General features: G+C 35.9%; 1 protein-coding gene across 1 annotated transcript; it reads left to right on the top strand.

The window, feature by feature from the left end:
* The first annotated feature begins 18,784 nt into the window (after window positions 1-18,784).
* On the top strand, window positions 18,785-20,013 carry LOC129950669 (uncharacterized). Its single transcript, XM_056062594.1, has 2 exons — window positions 18,785-19,309; window positions 19,543-20,013. Exons 1-2 carry the CDS (start codon window positions 18,785-18,787, stop codon window positions 20,011-20,013), a joined length of 996 nt encoding a protein of 331 aa, XP_055918569.1.
* The last annotated feature ends 2,658 nt before the right edge of the window (window positions 20,014-22,671 follow it).

Genomic DNA, 22,671 nt, shown 5'->3' with positions numbered 1-22,671 from the left:
TTAGTTTCTTGGACGCAAGTGCCACTCACAGATAGTGGCATCGGGGGTGTTTTACGCTTTAACGACAGTAGACAGCATTGAGTTTTCGAAGCAATAAATTCTAAACGGTTTTTGATTCCCCATTGTACAATGCTGTCAAGATCAGAATTTAATGAGCTTATCATTCGCTGCTGTTTAAGTTCCACATCCGAAGGACAAGGATATGAATCTAGAAACGAGTATGAGAAGCTAAGGGTACTGTCGTCGTCGAAACGTGTTAATGGATTAGCAGACATAAGATCATTTATAAATATAAGGAAGAGAGTCGTAGACAAAACGGAGCCCTGGGGCACGCCAGCATTAATTTTATGAATTTCAGACTTGGAACTATCCAATACAACTTGTATTGAACGGTTAGAAATGTAATTTCTAATCCAACGAAGAAGAGATTCATCAATACCAAAAGCACGCATTTCCGATAAGAGAGCTTGGTACCAAACTTTATCAAATGCTTTTGAAATATCAAGTGCAATAATCTTACTTTCTCCAAAACGATGTAAAGATTTGTTCCACTGTTCGGTGAGATAGACCATGAGCTCACCAGTGGACCTACTGCTACGAAAACCATACTGTCGGTCATTAATAAGCTTCCGTTCTTCGAGATATTTCTTGAGCTGATAATAATTAAGCGTTTCCATGACCTTGGAAAGATAGTTAGATGGTGAGGAGGATTCGCCTTTCCACTCGGAAAGAGAAAAGGAAAAGCTTACGCAGTGGTTTAGCTAGCGATGAAGAAGACCTCTTCAGAATAATAGGGGAGATACTATCCGGGCCAGCGGATCTGTGCATGTTAAGGTCTTTCAGTACTCTTGCAACTACACGAGTTCGAAAGAAGATTCGTCCCATAGAATCATTTACGCTCTCAAGAACAGGAGGACTCATGACGCTTTCCGGTAGTCGGATTAACAGCAAACTGTGCTGCAAGCAAATTAGCTTTATCAATCGAGCTTACATAGGGAGTATCATTGTGGACGTGGTGTTTCGTACGTTTTTTAAAAATAACCAGAAATGTTTACTACTTTTGGGGCATTTTAGTACTTTTTGCCTTAATTTCAGATCATGCAAAAGTTTGGTTCGACGAGTATAACCATTACATGTCTTGTTTGAACTTATTCCGGTTTTCCTCAGTCGGGTTGGCCTTATAACAACGGAATCTTATATCTCTGAACCTAATAACCTCTTTACAGCTCAAATCAAACCATGAGTTCTCTTTGGTTTTGATAGATTTCACCATATTCGAGATAAAATTTATCATTCCACAAAGAATTAAATTTGTTACCATATCTGCGCTGGAATCCACGTCACTATCGAGGAAGCATAGTGACCAATTAAAGAAGAATTCATTAAGACCGTCCCAGTTGGCTTTCTCATATTGCCAAACGGTTCTCATAGGAGTTTTTTCTTTAACTTTTAGACATGACAATTTTGCAGATACGATACAATGGTCTGATGTGACTAGAGGCAGTAATACACTGACTGTGTATTTATTACGGTCAGAGGTAAGAAACAAGTCTAGGATGTTGGCGGATTGACCTGCAACGTCAGGGATTCGAGTTGGCTCATCGACAAGCTGAGTTAATGGATTTAACTCAGCAAAGAAGTCAACATACCTTCTTTCCGGTGTTGACTGGCCAGAATAACGAAGCCAAGAAGAATTGTGTAAATTGAAATTGCCCGCAATAACGATTTCAGTGTGAGGATAATGGGCAACAATTCTTTGAATTGATCTGGAACTTAATCTGGACTAAATAGCACATGAGAACTATGTATCCCTTATTGATATGGCATCTACCAACGTATTCTTGACAACTGACGGTCTCTCCTCATGTGGACTAAGCCAATTTAATAGGATTGCCAACAACTTCAACAAAATGTTGGACCTTATATTCTTCTCGGACACACTTAGTTCAGCAAATCCCCTTCTTGTCGAAAAGACCGACATCACCCAGCATTACATCTATCTTTTAATTTAAATATATGTAATGTTCCTAATTGCTCCAAAACAAATCTTGAATTTAACTTAAAAAAAATGCAGACTTAATGAACTTTCCAACCTGTTATTTAATGTTAGCTGAAATCATTTGTTTGAGAACTGTGACATTAACTTTTTTTATGAGACCACACCATTGCGAAAACCGCGCAATATTTCTAAATATCCTCCATGGTTTGACTCTTGCTTAAAAAACTTAAAAAATAAAAGAAACAAGGCCTGGATTAAATATAATAAAACAAAAGCTGATAATGACTTGGTAATATACAATGAGCTAAAAAATATGTTTGCGTTTTAAGATATTTCTTAAACCGAAAATCTGCGTTTTCATGACTTTTCACAAACTAAAGCATTCTGTTGATCGAATTTTACAACTGGTTTGTAGGGTCGAATCTATGCCTTCAAATTCAAATTTGAAAATCGTGTTTGTTAACGTAGTCTGTCTGTTCCAGACCCTTTTAAATGCACCAACTATAGAGAAATGAGTCTACTTATCATCCCTTACAAAATCTTCTCCGCCGTAATATGTGAACGTCTAAAGCCCATTGTCAACAACCTTATAGGTCTTTATCAGTGTGATTTTAGGCCAGAAAAGTTCACATTTGATCAAATATTTACATTACAGCAGATCATGAAAAAAGGCCAAGAACATCAAATCGACACTCATCTACAGGAACGAGCTTTATAGAGCAATTTCAAAAACCAAATTAACTGAACCTTTCGAAGGGAGAAATCAGTTTGATGCAAAAGGGCTTTTGCGAGCATTGAGGCATAAAAGCCAAAAATAGGTTTAGCGGCTAATGAGGGCAAAACAAAGTACAAGCTAACGTCAAGAAAGGACCTACAACACACTACTTTTAGTCAAAATGTCACCAGTGACAGACGGTACTTTAAGGTAGCTAAAGACTGTGCCTGCCTAAGCTCCACAAGGAACACAACATCAGCGCTGAGATCAAACGAAAATTTACACTGCAGAAGCATGGCTACGACGAAAGCGGATGAAAGCACCTTGGGTCGTTTTTAAGGTCCGGTGTGTAGCCAGAAGAATAAAAGTCCAACTACTCAGATGGCTGGGTCACGTAGAGCACAAATAATTCTTCGGCCCAGAAAGACTTCGAATCCACGCCCACAAAACAATGCAATAGAGAACTTGGAGTCGTCAACTGGATCCATTTAGTTAAAGGGACCGGGCTAGATGGAGAAGTTTATTAGGTGCTGCCTTATTTCACACAGGATTGTAGCGGTACCTTAAGTAAGTAAGAAAGGAACTTTCATATTACACTGCCTTGGGGTCCAATACAAAATTTTATAGATAGAATATTTCCTTTTCCAAATAAAATCTCAGAATTCCTAAAGATTCCATTCAATTAACTTTCATGTCATTCCTATCAACAACAAATATTATCACACATATCAAAAGAAAATCTAAAATGCCATTAACATAAGTAAACGACTTACTTCCAAATATCTGTTAAGATTCAATATCCCATATTATCCCCAAAAACCCATCACTGTTAAGCACAAGCAAAAGAAATATCAATTTTAGTTTCGGTAGACAACAAAACCGGAAATTATCTCAGTTCTTATTTCAAAAAACAAAACTACAGTATTTTTATTAATAAAATGTTCCTACGTCTAGATCCCATGTACTTGCTCTAATAGTTCAAGATGCAGATGACTTTTTTAAATCTTAAACAATCCAATTTTGCTCCTTGTATAGCTGTACCTTTAAACCTCAATAAAATAAGTCTAGAAACAGAGACAGTTAAAGAAAATCTCGGTGCCCAAAAATATCAAAATCGAAATTTTCACAAAAGTAAAACTCGCCCTTAATATTCTTTATGCATTTATCATAAGCAAAAAGAGAATTCCAAGACAGATTTTTTGATAGGTACATCGGGACGAAAATCTGACTTCCTTCGAATATTAACATTTTAATGAATGATTCATATGTGAAAGGTTCAAGAAAATTACAAGAAAAAAGAAAACATACTGAATGCCAATAATCGATAGTCATTTTCCAAAATGCCTCCATAAGAACAATACAACAACAATAACAACAAAATCCGAAATAAAAACAACTTAGGTATAAATCGGATAAAACACAAATAAAAATACATTCGAGTTTAGGACAAAGATATGCCCCAGCTTAGAGTCTGTCCAGAATAATATTCCCTTCCATCGATTTTTGCCAATTTTAAGAATTCAGGATCCGTAGAGGTACATATGTATGTAGTTTTTGGGATAATGGAGGAAGTGTGGATGTAAGATTAGGAATATAAGGACTACTTTGCAAAAGTAAATGACACGAAATAAAAAAACGAAACAAAAGTGGCAAGTGTCAGGAGCTATAGCAAATAACCAGCCCCTTGGAGAATTGATTGGTGTATTCAAGTTTGTGGAACTAAAATAAATTCAAATAAATCCTTCGTATCCTTCAAGGGAATTACATACACATAAACGATACATACCTAAAGGTAATGTAAATGTAAGTGGGTTGAAGTGTTTTATTGCCTTAAGTTTTAGACTTATTTATTGCAAGTGCTCGCTAAGGACGAACCTACAAAACTGCAACCCATTCCATGAGGAATTGCTTACACCAGATGGTGCCTAATAGACGAATTTCAAATCTCTACCACCCGCTCGATGGTCCTATCAGCCGCGTCCTAGAACTAATCCCATCCCGTATAAATTAATCGTACTCATTTTCCCTTAGAATCATTCTGAAGGAGTTGCATCGTATGGTTACGAGATAAGATGAGTATTTTTGTTTTCAATTTACTGTTGGTTGATGTTTGCAGATAAGCTTTGAAAAATATGAAACTATCTTTCTTTCTGTGTTATAAACTTTTGTTAGAGTTATCTGCCAGGATGAGTGAATGTTATAATAAAGCCCGCATTCTTTACACAAATTTGTTAGTATCTTGAGTTTGAAAAGCTGGATTAGGTACGAAAAAAAAGTCAGTTATGAAATTAATAGTCCAACAAAAAGTCATACAGAACGTTTCAATAAGAGGTTTCATTTTGATATGCAAAAAATTAATGTTTTTTTCGTTACAAAAAGGAAGACGTGCCTTGCACTACACTTGCAACAGTTTCTTTTTTTGAATAAGTATCCATTTTTATCAACAACTCTAGCTTACCACAAACCGTAGTGACACTTTAAGGATGAAGACACTTTTCAATAATCATTCTTGCAGTCCACTTCCAAGTCCCAAATGCGAGAACTCTGATTATTAATGTAGCCTCCGAGATTAGAATCTGACACATTGTACTGAAAATAATTTCAGTTTATTTTTATTGATGTTTTTAAGCCTTGAGATTCAATTTTATTTAAATATATACTCAACCTAGGCGACGCAGATCAACAATTCCGCCTACCCAACCTGGACGAAGTGAAGATAGCTATATCTAAACTGAAGTCAAACAAGGATGCTGGAGCTGACGGTATCGCTGTTGAACTATTTAAAGCAGCAGGTGATGCCTTGGTAGAGAGCATGCACCAACTCATCTGCAAAATATGGTCGGAAGAAAGCATGCCCGATGAGTGGAATCTCAGCATAGTATGCCCGATACATAAGAAAGGAGATCCTCTGACGCCAACTACAGAGGCATCAGTCTCCTTAACATTGCATATAAGATCCTCTCTGCCGTATTACTGATAGGTCCTTACCAGTGTGGCTTCACACCAGGAAAGTCCACTATCAACCAAATATTCACACTACGGTAGATCTTGGAAAAAACCCAGGAACTTTAAATAGATACCCATCTTTATCGATTTTAAAATCGCGTATGACAGCATCTATAGGGAAGAGCTCTACAGAGCAATGTCTAGTTTTGGAATCCCTGTCAAACTTCTCTATTTGTGCAGAATGAAGATGGAGAATGCACGCAGCTCTATCAAGGTCGGAAGAGATCTTACCGACTCATTTGATGTCAAAAAGGTTTTAGACAAGGCGATGCACTGTCATTCGACTTCTTCAACATCGTTCTGGAAAGAATTGTGCAAAACTCAATCGTCAACTCTAGATTCACAATCTTGCAAAGGTCCATCCAATTACTCGGATACGCAGATTGATATTCACTTAATTGGAAGATCAGAGCGTAATGTCCGTGGACCGTTTTTGAGCATTGCGACTGAAGCGAAGAAGATGGGTTGAGTGGTCAATGAGGGCAAGACCAAGCATATGCTGTCATCAAATAATGACATTGAACAACGACTTCTTGGACAAATCGTCACAAAAAGTCCAACGGCTTAGATGGCTAGGTCAAGTAGAGCGGATGGACATAAACGCTCCAGCCTGAAAGGTCTTCGAATCCAATTTCGAGGCACGGTGAAGTAGAAAAAGAGCGCGACTCAGGTGGCGCACTCAGATGGGTGAAGACCCCAACCAACTTGGCGTACGAAACTGGAGACAGCTAGCTAGGGACCAAGCTGGCTGGAGACGCATGTTGGTTGAGGCCCCGGTCCGTCCGGACTGTAGCGCCACCTTAAGTTGGTAATATATACCATAGGTAAATTTATATCTTTCAGCACATGGTTAAGCCTCGTGTATTTTCGCCTTTAAAAAGAACTTAAAGCCACCATACTGGGATCAGCTTTTCTGATCCATTTTCGATATGAATTCGTAAAAGATAGCTTTTGTTTAAAGTAAAATTGAGATTGCAACTATTAAAAGCTCTTATTATCTTGGATAGCTTTAAAAACCACCCTCCCAACGAAAAATGTAAAAGAAAGTCAGATGGCAGTTTTAATTTTTAAATCAAAAGCTGTTGATAACGTAATTCGGCGCATTTTCTTAATATAGTGTGTTAAGAGTTTTCCCACAGTTACACTTTTTGCAACCCCATATTTAACAGCCATACAGAAGTATAATTTCAGAAATAGCTTCAAGAACTTTGACTTTGATGCTATGCTCAATTTTTCAATTCTTTTTATGTTTCCCACAAACATTGTTAGCTGTTTTTGCTGTTTGTGGTTTATCTGTAGATTGTTTTTCAATGCTTTCTTGAAAATATTACGCCACTATTCACTGGCACCGTCGATTTTGGCATTTGTCCTCAATCTTTTTTAAAAATCTTACCCTTCGACTTCTGTGTGAAAACAAGTATAACGTACATATATAAAAAAGCTTTGATACAAACTCCTGCAATATCGACGCCACCAGGAAAGTAGTTTATTAGGTCATTAATGAAAAACGAAAACGAAAAATGTACAACCCTGCTTAACTCCTGTTGTTGTTGCAAACCAGTCATTAAGTTTCGCACCTTTTTACAATTCACACTGCCGACCGTGTTCCCTTCAAGCACACTGCTGAGTTTGAGTGAAACCACACAACTCATAAAATTAAGCTCTCCAATCAATTGCTGCTTTGAAGTCGACGAAAAATTCATGAATTTTTTTTTGCGTGTTAAAGCTAACCGCTTAACTTCTTAATAATAAATAAATAAATAAATTAGGTGGCGCAACAGTCCGTTTGAGAACTAGGGCCTAGTGACTGACAACTCTCAGCCATTCCTGTGTGCGAGTATAATGTTGTCAGGAATGGAAGAACTTTTAAGGACGAAAATATTATCAATGGTGAAGTAACGCGACCTAAAGACAGCTTGGAATTCTTTGAAAAAATGTCAATTCAATGCATTGGAGAAATCAAGGGTTAAGATAAATACTTTGTCAGCATTAGCTATCCGAATACCGTCTTAGACTTAGACTTTATACCGCTGCAACTCAGAAAACCTGAATGTTATCGAGAAAAAAAGTTATAATCTGATTAAACATAATTTTCTGAAAGACCTTCCAAAAAACGGCAAAATGCTAATGGGTCGACAATATGACAGTTCATTACTGCCCCTCTTCTTTCGCAAAGGAACAACTATTGCAATTTCCCACGAGCTTGGAGATACTGATTTAGCCAAACATTCATTATAAATACTAGTAATTTTGGGAAGAATCAGAGTTTAAGTACGAGTATTATCAAAAGAAACAAGCAGCTAAACGAAAAGGAATCACAAGATATAGACCGAACGAGGTCATAACTACTACTCTATTCCAACCTCTCGGAGAGGTTGTCCTTGAATTCAAACTTAAAAAAGTTTATTAACAAATCACCCTTAATAACTTTCTATAGCTAAGCCGCAGGAATCAAAAATATTTTCCAAATGTGAAAATATTGAGGAAATCACACTAACATCAACATTAAGATCACTACACAAGATCATATTTTCAAAGCATGCAACATATTTAGGTAGAAGCGTTTCAAATACTTCGAAGCGATAACTACTAGGATGTCTGTATTAGACAGACTTTAACAGCAACAACTCCATGCCTTCATATCAGCTCTACGAGTTTCTATATAGGACTTCCAGAAAGGCATTCAAAAGCTCCAATAGCTCGATTGGAAGTAAACTCATCATTCTCATGTCCTTTGACCTGAAAATTAGGTTTATTGTAATACATTTTAAGAACCGAACACGAGTTTGAACTAGCAAGCCTCAAGACCATAGCCTTCTTGCAAAGTCATTTATAAAATACGTTATTGTAAAGAATATAAAGAATTGCCACTCGATAAGCTTCTTCACGACACGTTTCAAAACTGTTTTAGTTTTGCGGAACTGTGAAGTCTAAATTTGTACCATTATTAATTTGTCTGAATTGCAGAAGCGTGTATAGTTAAGTTAGCTTCAAAAGTAGCGTCTGACCGAATACAGAGTTATTTAAAATTTAATTTCGTATTGGAGAACCCTTTTTTACTTTAGATCTAAAACCTTATCGCCGGTACAGAACTTCGCATTTTTATAATCATTTTTATAATGTATGATTTTGATGACGATAAAATAAATAAACTAAATCGTTAAACATATTTTTGAAAATATTGATTTTAAGAATACTTGGTTTGTTAAACTACTCAATTCATCTTATTTTCTTACCATTTAAAGTATGCAACTTAAATATTGTTTTTTTTTTTAACTAGAATGGCAAAAATAGTTTTTGTTTGGATAAAATTCGTAGTAATTGTTTAGCAATTTAAAGTTATAATTGCAGTGAGTTTGTTTTTTATGTTGAACTTGTGTAATTGGAGAAGTTTCTATTGGAAGAAGCTTCATCAGTGAAAAAAAGATTTATTTGCGTGGGATTTTAATACAACAATATAAAAGAACTTGTCTGTTTCTAATTTAAATGATGTTTTTATATGAATAGAATAAAGTATTAGCTTTTATTTTTTCTTGCATCAAACACTAATATAGAATAAGCCATGAAACAACAAACAAAACTTATACTGATGAAAAAAAGAGGCAACATCTTTGCACTTACATTTACTGCCATGGCTATCACATTCAATAGTCAGTTATTTGTTCATAATTATAAATTCAAAAAGAGGCTGGGATACGACCCACACTGATAACTTCTCATCCCGTCTTTCGATTTGTCTTGCTTTAAAGTTTGTAGGTTTTCATGTTGGGTTATAAAAGTTGTTATTCTTAAAAATTTTAAAATTACCAACAATATTTTTCATATAAAGAAATAGTTTAGTTTGAAATCTAGTTTTGTTAAATAGATTTTTAGTCGTAAACAAATGTTTACCAATTTTAGTAGCATTTCAAACATAAATTTTTACCAAATTTGTGTAGTATTTTTTGTAGCTTTTATTTTTTTATGAAAAAAAACGGACTGTTGCATTTTTATAAAAAAAAACTAATGAACATCGAAAACAATATTTTCTGTAAACAAAAAAAAGTTTGAAGACAATATTTTTACTTTTTAAAATTTTTTTTCGAAATTAAATTGTTACCAAGTTTTAGTATTGTTTTTTGTTTAGGTTTTTATTTTTTGTAAATAAAAACTGTCAATTTGATTTTTTTTAATTTTACTGAATGTTGAAAACAATAGTTTTTTTTTAAAGATAAAAGTAGTTTAAAGGTAAGATATTTGTCTCGAAAATGAATTTTTACCAACTTTTATTAATTTATTGTTTAGGTTCTTATTTTTTGTAAGAAAACTGTCAATTAAATTTTTCTCAAAATTTTACCAGATAAAAACGTTATTTTTCGCTACACAAACTTGTTTTGGATATAAAATAATTTTGTGTACATAAAATTTCCAAGGTGATACGTTTTTTAATTAATTGTATTTTTTTAAATATATTTGTTTGGTGTCACGTTACAATTTATTATATAAAATTTAGTTCAAGTCTATAGCGTTTTTGGTTCGTAAGATATTTAATGGTTAACCGAAACTTTATGGTAAAAAAAAACATCGACGCCCTTTCTGCAGCCTTCCGGCTTATTATCTGTATAACAATTGTATTTGAAGTCGATATCTCTTCTGGTTCTTGAGCTATGGACAACGAAAACAACGTCGTGAACGTACGGACATACGAACGTACGTATACACGCACGCACAGACATCTTTCTAAAAATCTTTTATTTTGACTATTCAATTTGACAAATTGGAACCATTACAATAACATCCCATGGGAAGTTAAAAAGTAGTACTAATCCGAAACGGCTTAACCAATTTCAATGAAATTTTAAATATACATTCGGTAGGTCTATAAATAAGTTTTTTATCTTTTTTTTATGTATCTGCTAGCTGACCCGACAAACGTTGTTTTGTCATATAAATGATTTCTAGAAATATTTTGCTACAAATATTTAAATAACGTATTGTAAGGATGTGGTATATAAGTGGGAAGGGTATAGAACACTGTTAACGGTGACAAAATATTATTTTAGAATGTCGTGAGATTTGTCAGTAATTCATGGTCGACATGTATGTAACGATAGAGAGCGAACGATTACGATACTTGAGATTAAATCAAAAAAAGCTGCGTGCGGAAGAATTTATTCACCTACGAGACACTATGATCACCAACGCCGACGGTACTTAAATCGGCCACTCTGTCATTCTACCATCATCATACATAGGCAGTCTACGCCATATGAAGCGAAAATGGGCGGCCATGTTTATTTATCACGTTGACGTGCAATCCGAAATGATCGGAGATAACATCTTTACTATGGCCTGGCCAAAATGCAATACATCGTCATAAAATTACAGCACGTGTATTCAAACATAATTTGAAGTCGTTCATAAATTTCATTATTCATTACCAAATTACATGTATTCGGCCCATACACGTTGCTGGATGTATATAGCGTTGAATGGTAAAAGCAGGGATTACCTCATGCTCATATTTTGGTTTGGTTAGTCGATAAAATACATGTGGAATAGTACATTTTGCTAAACATTATAAAGTAAAGCCAAAAAGTGTATACTTTTAAAAGCATTCAATCAATTATATAATAATGAACAGTTCATAAAAGCTTTTTTAAAAACCTATGTAAAAAATATAGTTAAATGAATAAGCAATCGTAAAGTAATCGTCAAGGAGTTAAGTTTAAAAAGCGTAAAGTGTAAAGTAATTAAAGTCAAAGTCAAGTTAATCAGTTAATTTTTCCTAATTATAATTTTTATTGTTTATTTTTATTGATTAAATTTATCTACCTAATTAAAATTGAATTAATATTTTTATACAAATTAAATGAAGTATTTTATTTAAGAACGGACGGACGGAAAAGAAAATCTTAAAAAAAAAAAAAAAAAAAAAAAAAAACTACATGGTGTCAGAAGTGGGATAACGGTTAAAACTATAATAAACCAAAACCCATGCGCGAACGCGAAGTAAATTATAACTTTTTAAAAAACAAAATGTCCTATGGTTTGTGAAGACAAGTGAAATTAAAATTTAAAAAAAAAAGCGCATTTTCAAGAATTTAACCTAGTGTTGAGTGTCAGTGCGAACCAATAAATTTTACATCGGTAAAACCTCAAAACAAAAGTGGTATAACAGTTTCGTAGACAAGTGGATAAAAAATATAAAAAAATAATATTCTCATACAAAGTGGCGCTTAAATTTATTAAAAAAAATAGTAAACCTGTGAAAAGTTTTTGCAAATAAAGAAAAGAAACCGAATATTCAAGAATAAAAGCATTTGCATTATATAATCTGATTAAGTACATAAGATAATCGGGTGAGATCTTTCTATTTTTTATATCGCATGTTTTCTATATACTACCAATCATACAGCAGCTTTCGGCCGCACTTGCATGATACAACATTTAGGCATATTTCACAAAAACCATATTTGATATTATTCATTATAAGATTTTATACATTACACAATTAAATTTGCATACGCACGTTACGTAAACTTTAAAAAAAAGCTTTTTCGAAAATAAATTAGAAAAACAAAAAAAAAAAAAAAGGAAATTGGGTTTCGTCGGTTGGTCGGTATTTGTGTGTTAATGAACCTGTCCGAAAATTTATCCCAGCTTACTGTCAAACAGTTGCAGAAGTTATTGAAAGATCAGGGCTTGTCTTACAGATACAACGTTAAGACAGATTTAATTGAAAGAATTTTGAAGTTTCCCCAATTGTTTAAGACAGTAGAGACTAGTAAAATTGACGAAATTGAGTTAGTCGAGAGTGAAGCAGAAGAAGAAAATAGTAAACAGAAAGAAGAAGAAGAAAGTAGTCAGGTAGGTTTAATTTCGAAAGATAAGAAAAAGCTCTCGTCATCGAAAATGAATGAAGGAGCAGATAACAAATCTGTTCAAAATAACATTCAATTAAAAGACGTTGAGGAATCTCTCGAGAAGTTCACAGGCGAAACGGGTAAACGAATTGAGGAATGGTTGGCAGATTTTGAACAAATATCGGAAGTGTGTAGGTGGAATGAGGTTCAAAAATTTTTGTACGCAAGGAGGTTGCTGTCTGGTGCTGCTAAGCTGGCTGTCGAAGCGGAGTCTGGTGTTGTTAGTTGGGCAAAATTTAAAGAAGTTCTTCAAACCGAGTTTGCAACAGAAGAGGTTGTTAACGTTCATCGTATATTAGAAAATACTAAAAAAATGTCAAGTGAGTCCCTGTTAGAGTATTTTTATAGGATGAAAAAACTATCGTTGCGGGGAAACGTTGAAGTACAACACCTTATAGGTTATGTCGTTGCTGGTATACCTGACGATACGATTAATAAAGCAGTGTTGTACCAATCGAAGAATTTCAAAGAGCTTAAAGAGAATTTTAAAGCATATGAAAGGCTCAAATCAGACCAGGCTAAAGAGAAGAAAAGATCAACAGTAGAACATAATACAGTAGTGAAAAGTAAAGAGCAGTCCAAGGATAGGCATGGTTCGAAACGTTGTGGTAATTGTGGCTCCTTGTCACATTTAGCTGGACAGTGCCCAAGTAAATCCAAAGGAGCGCGTTGCTTTAAATGTAGTGAGTTTGGACACATATCTCCTAATTGTCCATCAACTTCGAAGAATCAAGGTGGTGCAGGTGGCCCGAAGGACAATAAGCTACAGGTTAACTTAGTGAAGGTTTGCGATTTAACTATGCAGGTTGAAGTAAAAGGGAAGAAGTTTACTGCACATCTAGATACTGGAAGCGACATAACGATAATGAATAAATCTGTGAGTGATGAAATTGGAGTAGACAGTTATGATGGCCCTGGTATAAGAGTATCTAATTTTGGCAACGACGAGAAGAGAACGATGGGGTATACGAAACTTGAAGCGGTTATCGAATCGGAAGTGTACGAGTTGAACTTTCATATAGTACCTGATTGTTTTATGAGAGAAAGTATACTAGTTGGAAAGGATATCTTAGATATCGCTGCTATTTTTATAGACAAGGGAAGAATTATAACCTATAAGTTAGAGCCTGATAACGAGAAGATATTTCTTGCACGTGTAAATTTGGTACATCGTTCAGGGAAAGATGAGATTAACGAAAATTTAAAGGGTGTGAAAAATTATGAAGATAGAAAAATGCTTACCGAAATTATAGATGCGTATAGTCCAATGAAACCAATCGAATCGAGTGTAAAGTTGCGGATTATTTTAGCAGATGACATACCTGTTTATGAAAAACCCAGGCGTTTAGCTCCAAAAGAGAGAGATTTTGTGAACCAGCAAATTGAAACATGGTTAAAAGAAGGGATAATTAGAAAGAGTAGCTCTTGTTATGCAAGTCCGGTAGTTTTAGCTCACAAAAAAGATGGAAGCTATCGATTATGCATTGACTTCAGGAAAATTAACTCAAAGGCTATACGAGATCGATTTCCTTTATCAAACGTCGAGGACATTTTGGAGGGTCTCTTCGATGCCAATGTTTTCATTACCCTGGATCTCAGCAATGGGTTTTTCCATGTTGATATAGAAGAGTCTTCGACCAAATTCACAGCGTTTGTTACGCAAGATGGCCAGTGGGAATTTTTGAAGGCACCGTTTGGGTTCTGCAACTCCCCTGCTGCTTTTCAAAGGCTAATCGACTCGATTTTCAGAGAAGCCATACGTGAAGGGTTATTACGAATCTATGTTGATGACATAATTATTTCGGGAAAGGACGCCAAGGAGTGCATAGAGAAGTTTGTGAAGGTCTTAAATATTTGTAAAGAAAATGGTCTTATGATCAATTGGAAGAAGTGCAAATTTTTGCAAAAGAATGTAGTGTTTTTAGGGCACATTGTGGAAAATGGAGCGATAAAACCTTCAGAAGAAAAAGTTATTGCTGTTAAAAACTTCCCAAAACCTAAAACGGTGCAACACGTCATGAGTTTTTTAGGGTTGACAGGATTTTTTCGGAAGTTTGTAGAGGGATACTCCATCATTGCAAAGCCACTGTCAGACCTAACCAAAAAAGGAGAGAAATTCGTGTGGGGTGAAAACCAAGAAATGGCTTTCAAGCAGCTAAAAGAACGACTATGTAAAGAACCGATTTTAAAGCTTTTCAATCCGTCGCTACCTACTCAGTTGCATACGGACGCGAGCAAGGAAGGATTTGGTGCCGTTCTGTTACAGAAGCATGATGATGGTCATTATCACCCAGTTTTCTTTCTCAGTTATAAAACTAATAAAACGCAAAGGGGTTATCATAGTTACGATTTAGAAGTATTGGCTATTATTAAAGCTTTAAAGAGGTTAAGAGTTTACTTGCTAGGGCTGGATTTTGAAATCTACACGGATTGTAAGGCGTTCATGAAAAGGGGCATGTTGGTGTGCAAAGAGTTGAAGCCATTATTCGTCAAGACTACTTTGTCCCTAATCTAAGAAAACACGTTGAAGGTGTAGTCAAGAATTGCATTGCGTGCATTCTGGTTTCAAAAAAGCAAGGAAAATTGGAAGGTCTGCTAAACCCAATTGCGAAACCGGATGTACCATTACACACATATCATTTGGATCACCTTGGACCACTACCATCTACAGCTAAGTCATATAAGTATCTGTTAATCATTGTTGATGCTTTTTCCAAATTCACCTGGATCTATCCGGTAAAAGCTTGTAATACGGAAGATGTTATCAAAAAGATGGAGCTACAGAGTGAAACGTTTGGTTTTCCACGGCGAGTTATCACGGATAAGGGGGCAGCATTCTCTTCGAATGACTTCAAGAACTACTGTGAAAAGAAGAACATTACCCATCATATGGTAACAACTGGAGTACCTAGAGGAAATGGCCAGGTCGAGCGTCTAAACAAAATCATTATTGAAGTACTTGCGAAGCTAAGTTTAGAGGACCCGATGAAATGGTACAAGTTTGTAAGTCGTGTTCAAGGTGCCATTAACTCTACCATATCCAGAAGCACTCAGAGAACGCCGTTTGAGTTACTGTTTGGTGTTACAATGTTTTTGCCAGAAGACTTAGAACTTAAAAGTCTTTTCGAAGCAGAAATTCTCACGCAGTTTGAAGAAGGAAGAAAAGAAATCCGAGAGCTTGCTAAAAGTCAAATCAGCAAGGTTCAAGAAGAGTCTAAGAAAGGCTATGACAAGAAGAGAAAAGAAGCAGTAAAATATAAACTCGGAGACATGGTGGCTATCTTACGCACTCAGTTTGGTACGGGCTTGAAGTTATATCCAAAGTATCTTGGTCCATATGAAGTAACCAAAGTGAAACGAAACGATCGATACGAGGTTAAAAAGGTTGGAAAACACGAAGGTCCAAATCTTACATCAACAGCAGTCGACTACATGAAGCTATGGCGAATCTATGATGACAGCGGTGACGAATCGTCTGAGACAGACGAAATCCAGGATGACCGTGTGGAATAGTACATTTTGCTAAACATTATAAAGTAAAGCCAAAAAGTGTATACTTTTAAAAGCATTCAATCAATTATATAATAATGAACAGTTCATAAAAGCTTTTTTAAAAACCTATGTAAAAAATATAGTTAAATGAATAAGCAATCGTAAAGTAATCGTCAAGGAGTTAAGTTTAAAAAGCGTAAAGTGTAAAGTAATTAAAGTCAAAGTCAAGTTAATCAGTTAATTTTTCCTAATTATAATTTTTATTGTTTATTTTTATTGATTAAATTTATCTACCTAATTAAAATTGAATTAATATTTTTATACAAATTAAATGAAGTATTTTATTTAAGAACGGACGGACGGAAAAGAAAATCTTAAAAAAAAAAAAAAAAAAAAAAAACTACATACATTCTGCGGAAATCGACAGTATAATTTCTGCTGAAATTCCACATCCCTCTACTGATCAAATGTTGTTTGATATTGCTACAACAAACATGATTCATGGCCCATGCGGAAATCTGAATCGTTCATCGCCTTGCATGGCACATGGAATGTTTAATAAAAGTTTTACGAAAAATTGCACTAACGATACAATCACAAATGTTTATGGATATCCAACATATCGTAGAAGAAATCCCGATAATGGCGGATTCGTCTCTGCTTAGTAAAACATTCAATGCTAATGTTAATGTTGAGTCATGCAATTCAGTGAAGAGCTTCAAATAAATGTGCAAGTATTTGAATAAAGGAGTGATATGGCTTTATTTCGGGTTAAATATACCAATGTGAATACTCCTCCGATTAATAATGATGACGAAATAACACTATACGTCAGCTCCAAAGAAGCTGTTTGGTGTATCTTTGGTTTCCCAATTCATGAATAAGATCCAGCATCTTAAAAACGGTCATAGCGTATATTTCACGAGCGAGGCACCGCTTGAATTGATCGTGCTATTAATCCACCAAAAATTACACTCACTGAATTTTTGGAATTGTGTAATTGTGTAATGCTTCTGGTGCTTTCGCACGGATATTACTCTAATCAGAAGTACCACGGTGTTTCACATGGGCTGCTATAAAAAATAGCAAGCAAGGTACACCGATTGATGCATGAGCCGGTTTATTCAAATCAATACCTTGGGGTGAGAATTTACAGTCAATCCAAGGCAGACTGAACGCTTCTATCTTCGACTGTTATTGGTTAATATCACCGGCCCATCATCATTTCAAGATATACTTAAAGTGAGTGGACAACAGTATACGTATAAAGATGCATGATTTGCAACTGGGCTTGCTGTAAGACGACAACAAATGAGAATGTATGATTACTGAAGGAGGATTGAACTGTACAGCTAAACAAATTCGCTTATTATTTGCTATAGTGCTGACTACATGTTTCCAGGACTGAGCAGAAAGATTTATGATTTTAATATTTTGTCACCGTTTACAGTGCTCTATACCTCTCCCACTTATTTATTTCAAGCAAAATTTTCTCTAGAAATTATTTATATGACAAGACAACGTTTGTCGGGTCAGCTAGTTTCTCTATAAAATATTTAAACAAATTAAGTAAACATTTTAAAAATTTAAATTTTATACAATTTTCGTCGTTTTAATCTGATTGTATACAGTTTAGAACATTTAAAATATTTAATACCTTTTTTGGTTTTTATTATAAAAGAAACTAGAATGTTTGTTGAGCTTTAGGGTTTATTTGTGTTGAGATTAAAACAATCACATTTAGGATTGTTAAGTAATAGCAAAGTCAAAAAGATTACCTTCACCTCAAAAAAAAAAATCCAACAATTTTGAAACTTGGCACACCCAAAAATCCGACGTAAGCTTTAGTGGCAGTTAAGAGAAACATGGAGATAGTTTCAGTTTTTCACGTTTATATCGAAAACTATTTGTCGTATCAAAAAATTGTGTTATACAAAATTAAAGCTTATTAAATTTCATAAAAAAATCTTTACGATTTTTTTCGTATCTGTTATAGTTTTTAAATATCTCTAGCGGTAGTGAAGAAAAACATACGGCTTTTTCGGGTTTATCTTGGAAACTATTTGTCGTATCAAAAAATAATCTTCTACAAACTTAGAGCTTATTAAATTTTCTAAAGAAAAATGATATTAATTTGTTTGTATTTATTTAAGTTTGTTCTGCGAAATAAGATGCATCGCTGCATCTAGTCCATAGGAAAAGAAACCAACACACGCAGGCAAAAGCTGAAAAAACTACCTTGTGCTAAATCAACTGAATAACTTGGAGTACTTCCTTTGGAAACATTTCAGGAAAAAGATGGCGGATTAAAAAATTTAGTTTTGCGAATGTGAATGCGTGTTCCGAAGAAATGTTACAGGCAAAACCATATGAAACTCTTTGGCATTTACAATGTTACACTCAATAACAACAGGCTTGTTTAGTGCAAAAACTAAAATCATTCCTCTTCGGTTCATGAACTCTCCACCGTCCGAATATAATTTAATTTACACTGCATTGCACTATGCTGGTAGTTTGTGTTGCAAATTTGACGAAAAATGCCTGGTGGTAACATTTCACCTGTTGATCCACTTCCAGAACCTCATCAAAAGAACTGGATCCAATTTCGAGAAGAGCTTCCATTGATAGAGAACATCAAGGTTTCAAGGTGGATATTCTCGTCTGTAAATGCCTCAAGTTACCAACTACATGTTTTTTTCCGATGCTTCTACTTCTGCTTGTGCTGCTGTCTCTTACCTGCGAGTGAAAACATCTGATGGTGAATATAGAGTGTCACTTCTTATGGCAAAAACTAAAGTGGCACCTTTGAAGAAAATTACCGTTCCGTGCTTGGAACTCAATGGTGCACTTCTTGCTTCAAAAGTTCCGTCCAAAGTTCTCGACACCTTACAGTTGCCATCCATCACCATCTATTGCTGGTCAGATTCGAAGACAACTCTGAGCTGGATTCGATCAAACCCAGGAAAACATAAACAGTATGTGGCGAACCGAATCACCAAAATCCAAGAGCTGACAACTATCGACTGCTGGAGGTATGTGCCAACTAAAAGTAATCCTGCTGACATAGCTTCTCGAGGCGTCTACCCTTCTCAGCTACATAGTCTTGACTTATGGTGGTCTGGTCCAACATGGCTACAAAAAGATGAAGGAGAATGGCCTGAACAAAAATTTGTCGTCAGTGATGTACAGGAGGTGACAACACTTTTTGCTACTCATAGCCCGTCGAAGTTCTCTACAAATATTCTGACATCAACACATTAATTGGTGTAACATGCTGGTGCTATCGTTATATTGCCATCAAACTAAAACAACCACATGCTACCTCATCCTGGTGCACAGCTTCTGAGCGACAAGCTGCCTTACAGTTTTGGATAAGGTATGTTCAAAGAATACATTTTACTAATGACATTTCTTGTCTCTTACAGGGTAAACCTGTCAGCTCAAAGAGCAAGCTAATGAAACTCAATCCAATGATTGACGATACTGGCATCGTACGATTGAATGGCAGATTAAAAAATGCCCTATTGACTGTGTCTGAACGGTTTCCTATCATTTTGCCTAAGGAAAGTAAACTTACGTCTTTGCTTATTGATCAAGCACATAACGCCACTATGCATGGTGGCAAGCAAACGACAATTAACTTTCTTCGAAGGCGCTATTGGATTATCGACTGTCGTTCCTCAGTACAGAAGTTCATTCGTCGATGCTTGATATGCTGTCGTCATAAGCCACAACCTACAACACAAATTTTGGGAATTCTTCCCACACCTCGGTGCACAGCCGCTGCTCCGTTAAGGCATTCCGGACTAGACTATGCCGGACCCTATGCGATTCGTACATCAAAAGGCCGAGGTCATCGAAGTTACAAGGGATGGGCACTAAAGCTATTCATCTAGAACTCGTTAGTGACATGACAACTGAGACATTCCTTGCAGCCTTACGACGATTCTTTTCTCAACGAGGGTACAGCTCTAGCATCTATAGCGACTGTGCAACGACGTTTGCAAGTGCAAATGCAGTTCTGAAACAAGACTTTACGGCTTATCAAAAACAGTTGGAAGCAGGTGCACGATCCGTGTCTTGCCATGGTGTATCTTGGCACTTTATTCCACCAGGCTCCCCAAACTTTGGAGGCATATGGGAGGCTGGAGTCAAGAGCATGAAACACCATCTAAAGCGGACAATCGGGGAAGCAACGTTAACCTTCGAGGAGTTTTACACAGTCATCAAGCAAATTGAAGCTGTGCTGAACTCAAGGCCGATTTCAGCCCTTTCAGATGATCCTGGATATTTTGCTGCCTTGACCCCTGGGCACTTTTTGGTGGGCGGTCCCATCACTGCCACTCCGGAACCGGACTTAATTGACATCAAGACAGGTAGACTCTCACGTTGGAAACAACTCCAACAAATGCAGCAGGATTTCTGGAAAAGGTGGAGCTGTGAATATTTGCATGATCTACAAGTAAGAAGCAAGTGGCAAAAATCGAAGGCCAACATTAAAGTGGGTGATCTGGTTCTAGTGAAAGATGAACGGGCACCGCCGACCCAATGGCTACTGGGCCGTGTTTTGGAAGTTCATAGGACGATCTAGTGCGGGTTGCAACCATCCGTACACAGTCATCAATAATAAAACGAGCTATTTCAAAGCTGGTCGTGCTTCCTGTCGACAACGACTCTGCGGATGAACACGGTGGGCGGCCAGATGTGTTGTCGCAATAACTGGACGAGGTGGGCGGAATGTTGAAAAGTACTAAGCGCTAAAAATAATAAGTGGCCACATTGCCAATCTGCATACATGATCTGTCATTTTATTATATATTCATTTTGTGAATTTATCAAAATGAATTGACATACTTGTCATTCCGAAATAAAACGTGGTGCAATCCAGTTGGATTCTTATTTTCATTTTCTTTTTTAACTCTTTTACAAAGTATTTTAACATGACCAGTAAAGAAACCGTTGCCGCATCTTCATCTGAGTCCCGTCTATCTAAATGCGTGGAGTGGCCTGCAAGAGTAAATTAGTTCTATGTACGCCCCGGTTTCTGTTGAAAAGATGCTGCAAGGAAAAGCTTTCGCTAGAGCAGTTTGTGTTTTAATACTTATACAGACATCTTTAGCTAATGTAATAATGAAACAAGTCGACATAAGCCAACATGAATTAGAGGAAATCCAAAATCTCATGAAAATTTGTTTTGATGAGTCTCATTTTATTCACGCTTAGCCGTCTGGCGGCTGGAATGCCCATATTAACTGCGTGAATAATATTATTCTATATTTCCATGCCGCCGGGCACTTCTCGTACTCCAAATCATGTCACCTGTATTTGCAGGACATGATAAAAATGCATTCTGTGATGACCCCAGATGAATTTAAAAACTTTGTGCAAGAGGGTTACTTTACTATGAGAAGAACTGACCGATTTTGGGCAGTTCAAACGATTGAACAAACTCGAATTCGTGGAATGAAGAGTATGGGTGGCTTGACAACGGGGCGAGAAATCACTGTTAGTGTACTTAGCAAATGGGTTCTAGAGATGACTGCTACTCATGAAATTTTCTCATCACTCGAAGAATTCACTGGCGTTCTTTTTTCTACTAGTGAGCAACATGAAGATTTTGGGGAGGAGGGTAAAATTAGAAATAATACAGACATTTTAAAGCTGTCAAATTGGTTCCAAAGTCCAGTTACAAATGAAACCATGTCAATAGCGAGTGGCATCGTTGGAGATGATAAAATAACTAGCTACAATGCTTATTCTCTACGCATGCAAGCAATGAGCCATATAACGGCCCAAGGAGTTTCAGAAGTAAGAAGGGACATACAAATTGAGCACTATAGTTTTTTGTGGACAACTACAGGCACGAAAAAATGCATACCATATTTATTTAGGAAATTTAATAAGCTCTAATTCTGTAGAAGATTATTTTTTAATAAGATAAACCCGAAAAACCGAAAAAACCTTATGTTTCTCTTCACTGCTGCTATAGTTATTTTATAAACTTTAACAGATACGAAACAAAAAACAAACAGATTTGTTTATGAATTTTAATGAGCTTTAATTTTGTTTAGCACAATTTTTTGATACGACAAATAGTTTTCGAAATAAACGTGAAAAACTGAAACAATCTCTTAACTGCCGCTAGAGCTCACGTCGGATTCTTGGGGACTTTTTTTTTGGGACATCATTCAGGCTTCGATAAGAGAGATTGGTGCCAAACCTTATCAAATGCTTTTGAAATATCAAGTGCAATAACCTTACTTTCTCCAAAACGATGTAAACATTTGTTCCACTGTTCGGTGAGATAAACCATGAGATCACCAGTGGACCTATTGCTACAAAAGCCAAAAGTCATTAGGAAGGCTCCGTTTTTTAACATATTTCTTGAGCTGATAAATAATCAACGTTTCTATGACCTTGGAAAGAATGAACGTGAGTGCTATTAGACGATAGTTAGAGGGAAAGGTGGATTCGCTTTTTTTAGGGACAGGCTCGACAAATGCTATTTTCCATCCGCTCGGAAAGAGACCTGTAACGTTGAAAAGATGGAAAAG

This window comes from Eupeodes corollae, chromosome 3 (genome assembly GCF_945859685.1).
Source record: "Eupeodes corollae chromosome 3, idEupCoro1.1, whole genome shotgun sequence".
Classification (NCBI taxonomy): Eukaryota; Metazoa; Arthropoda; class Insecta; order Diptera; family Syrphidae; genus Eupeodes; species Eupeodes corollae.
Note: the sequence above shows the minus strand (reverse complement) of the source record. Positions and strands in the feature narration are given on the sequence as shown.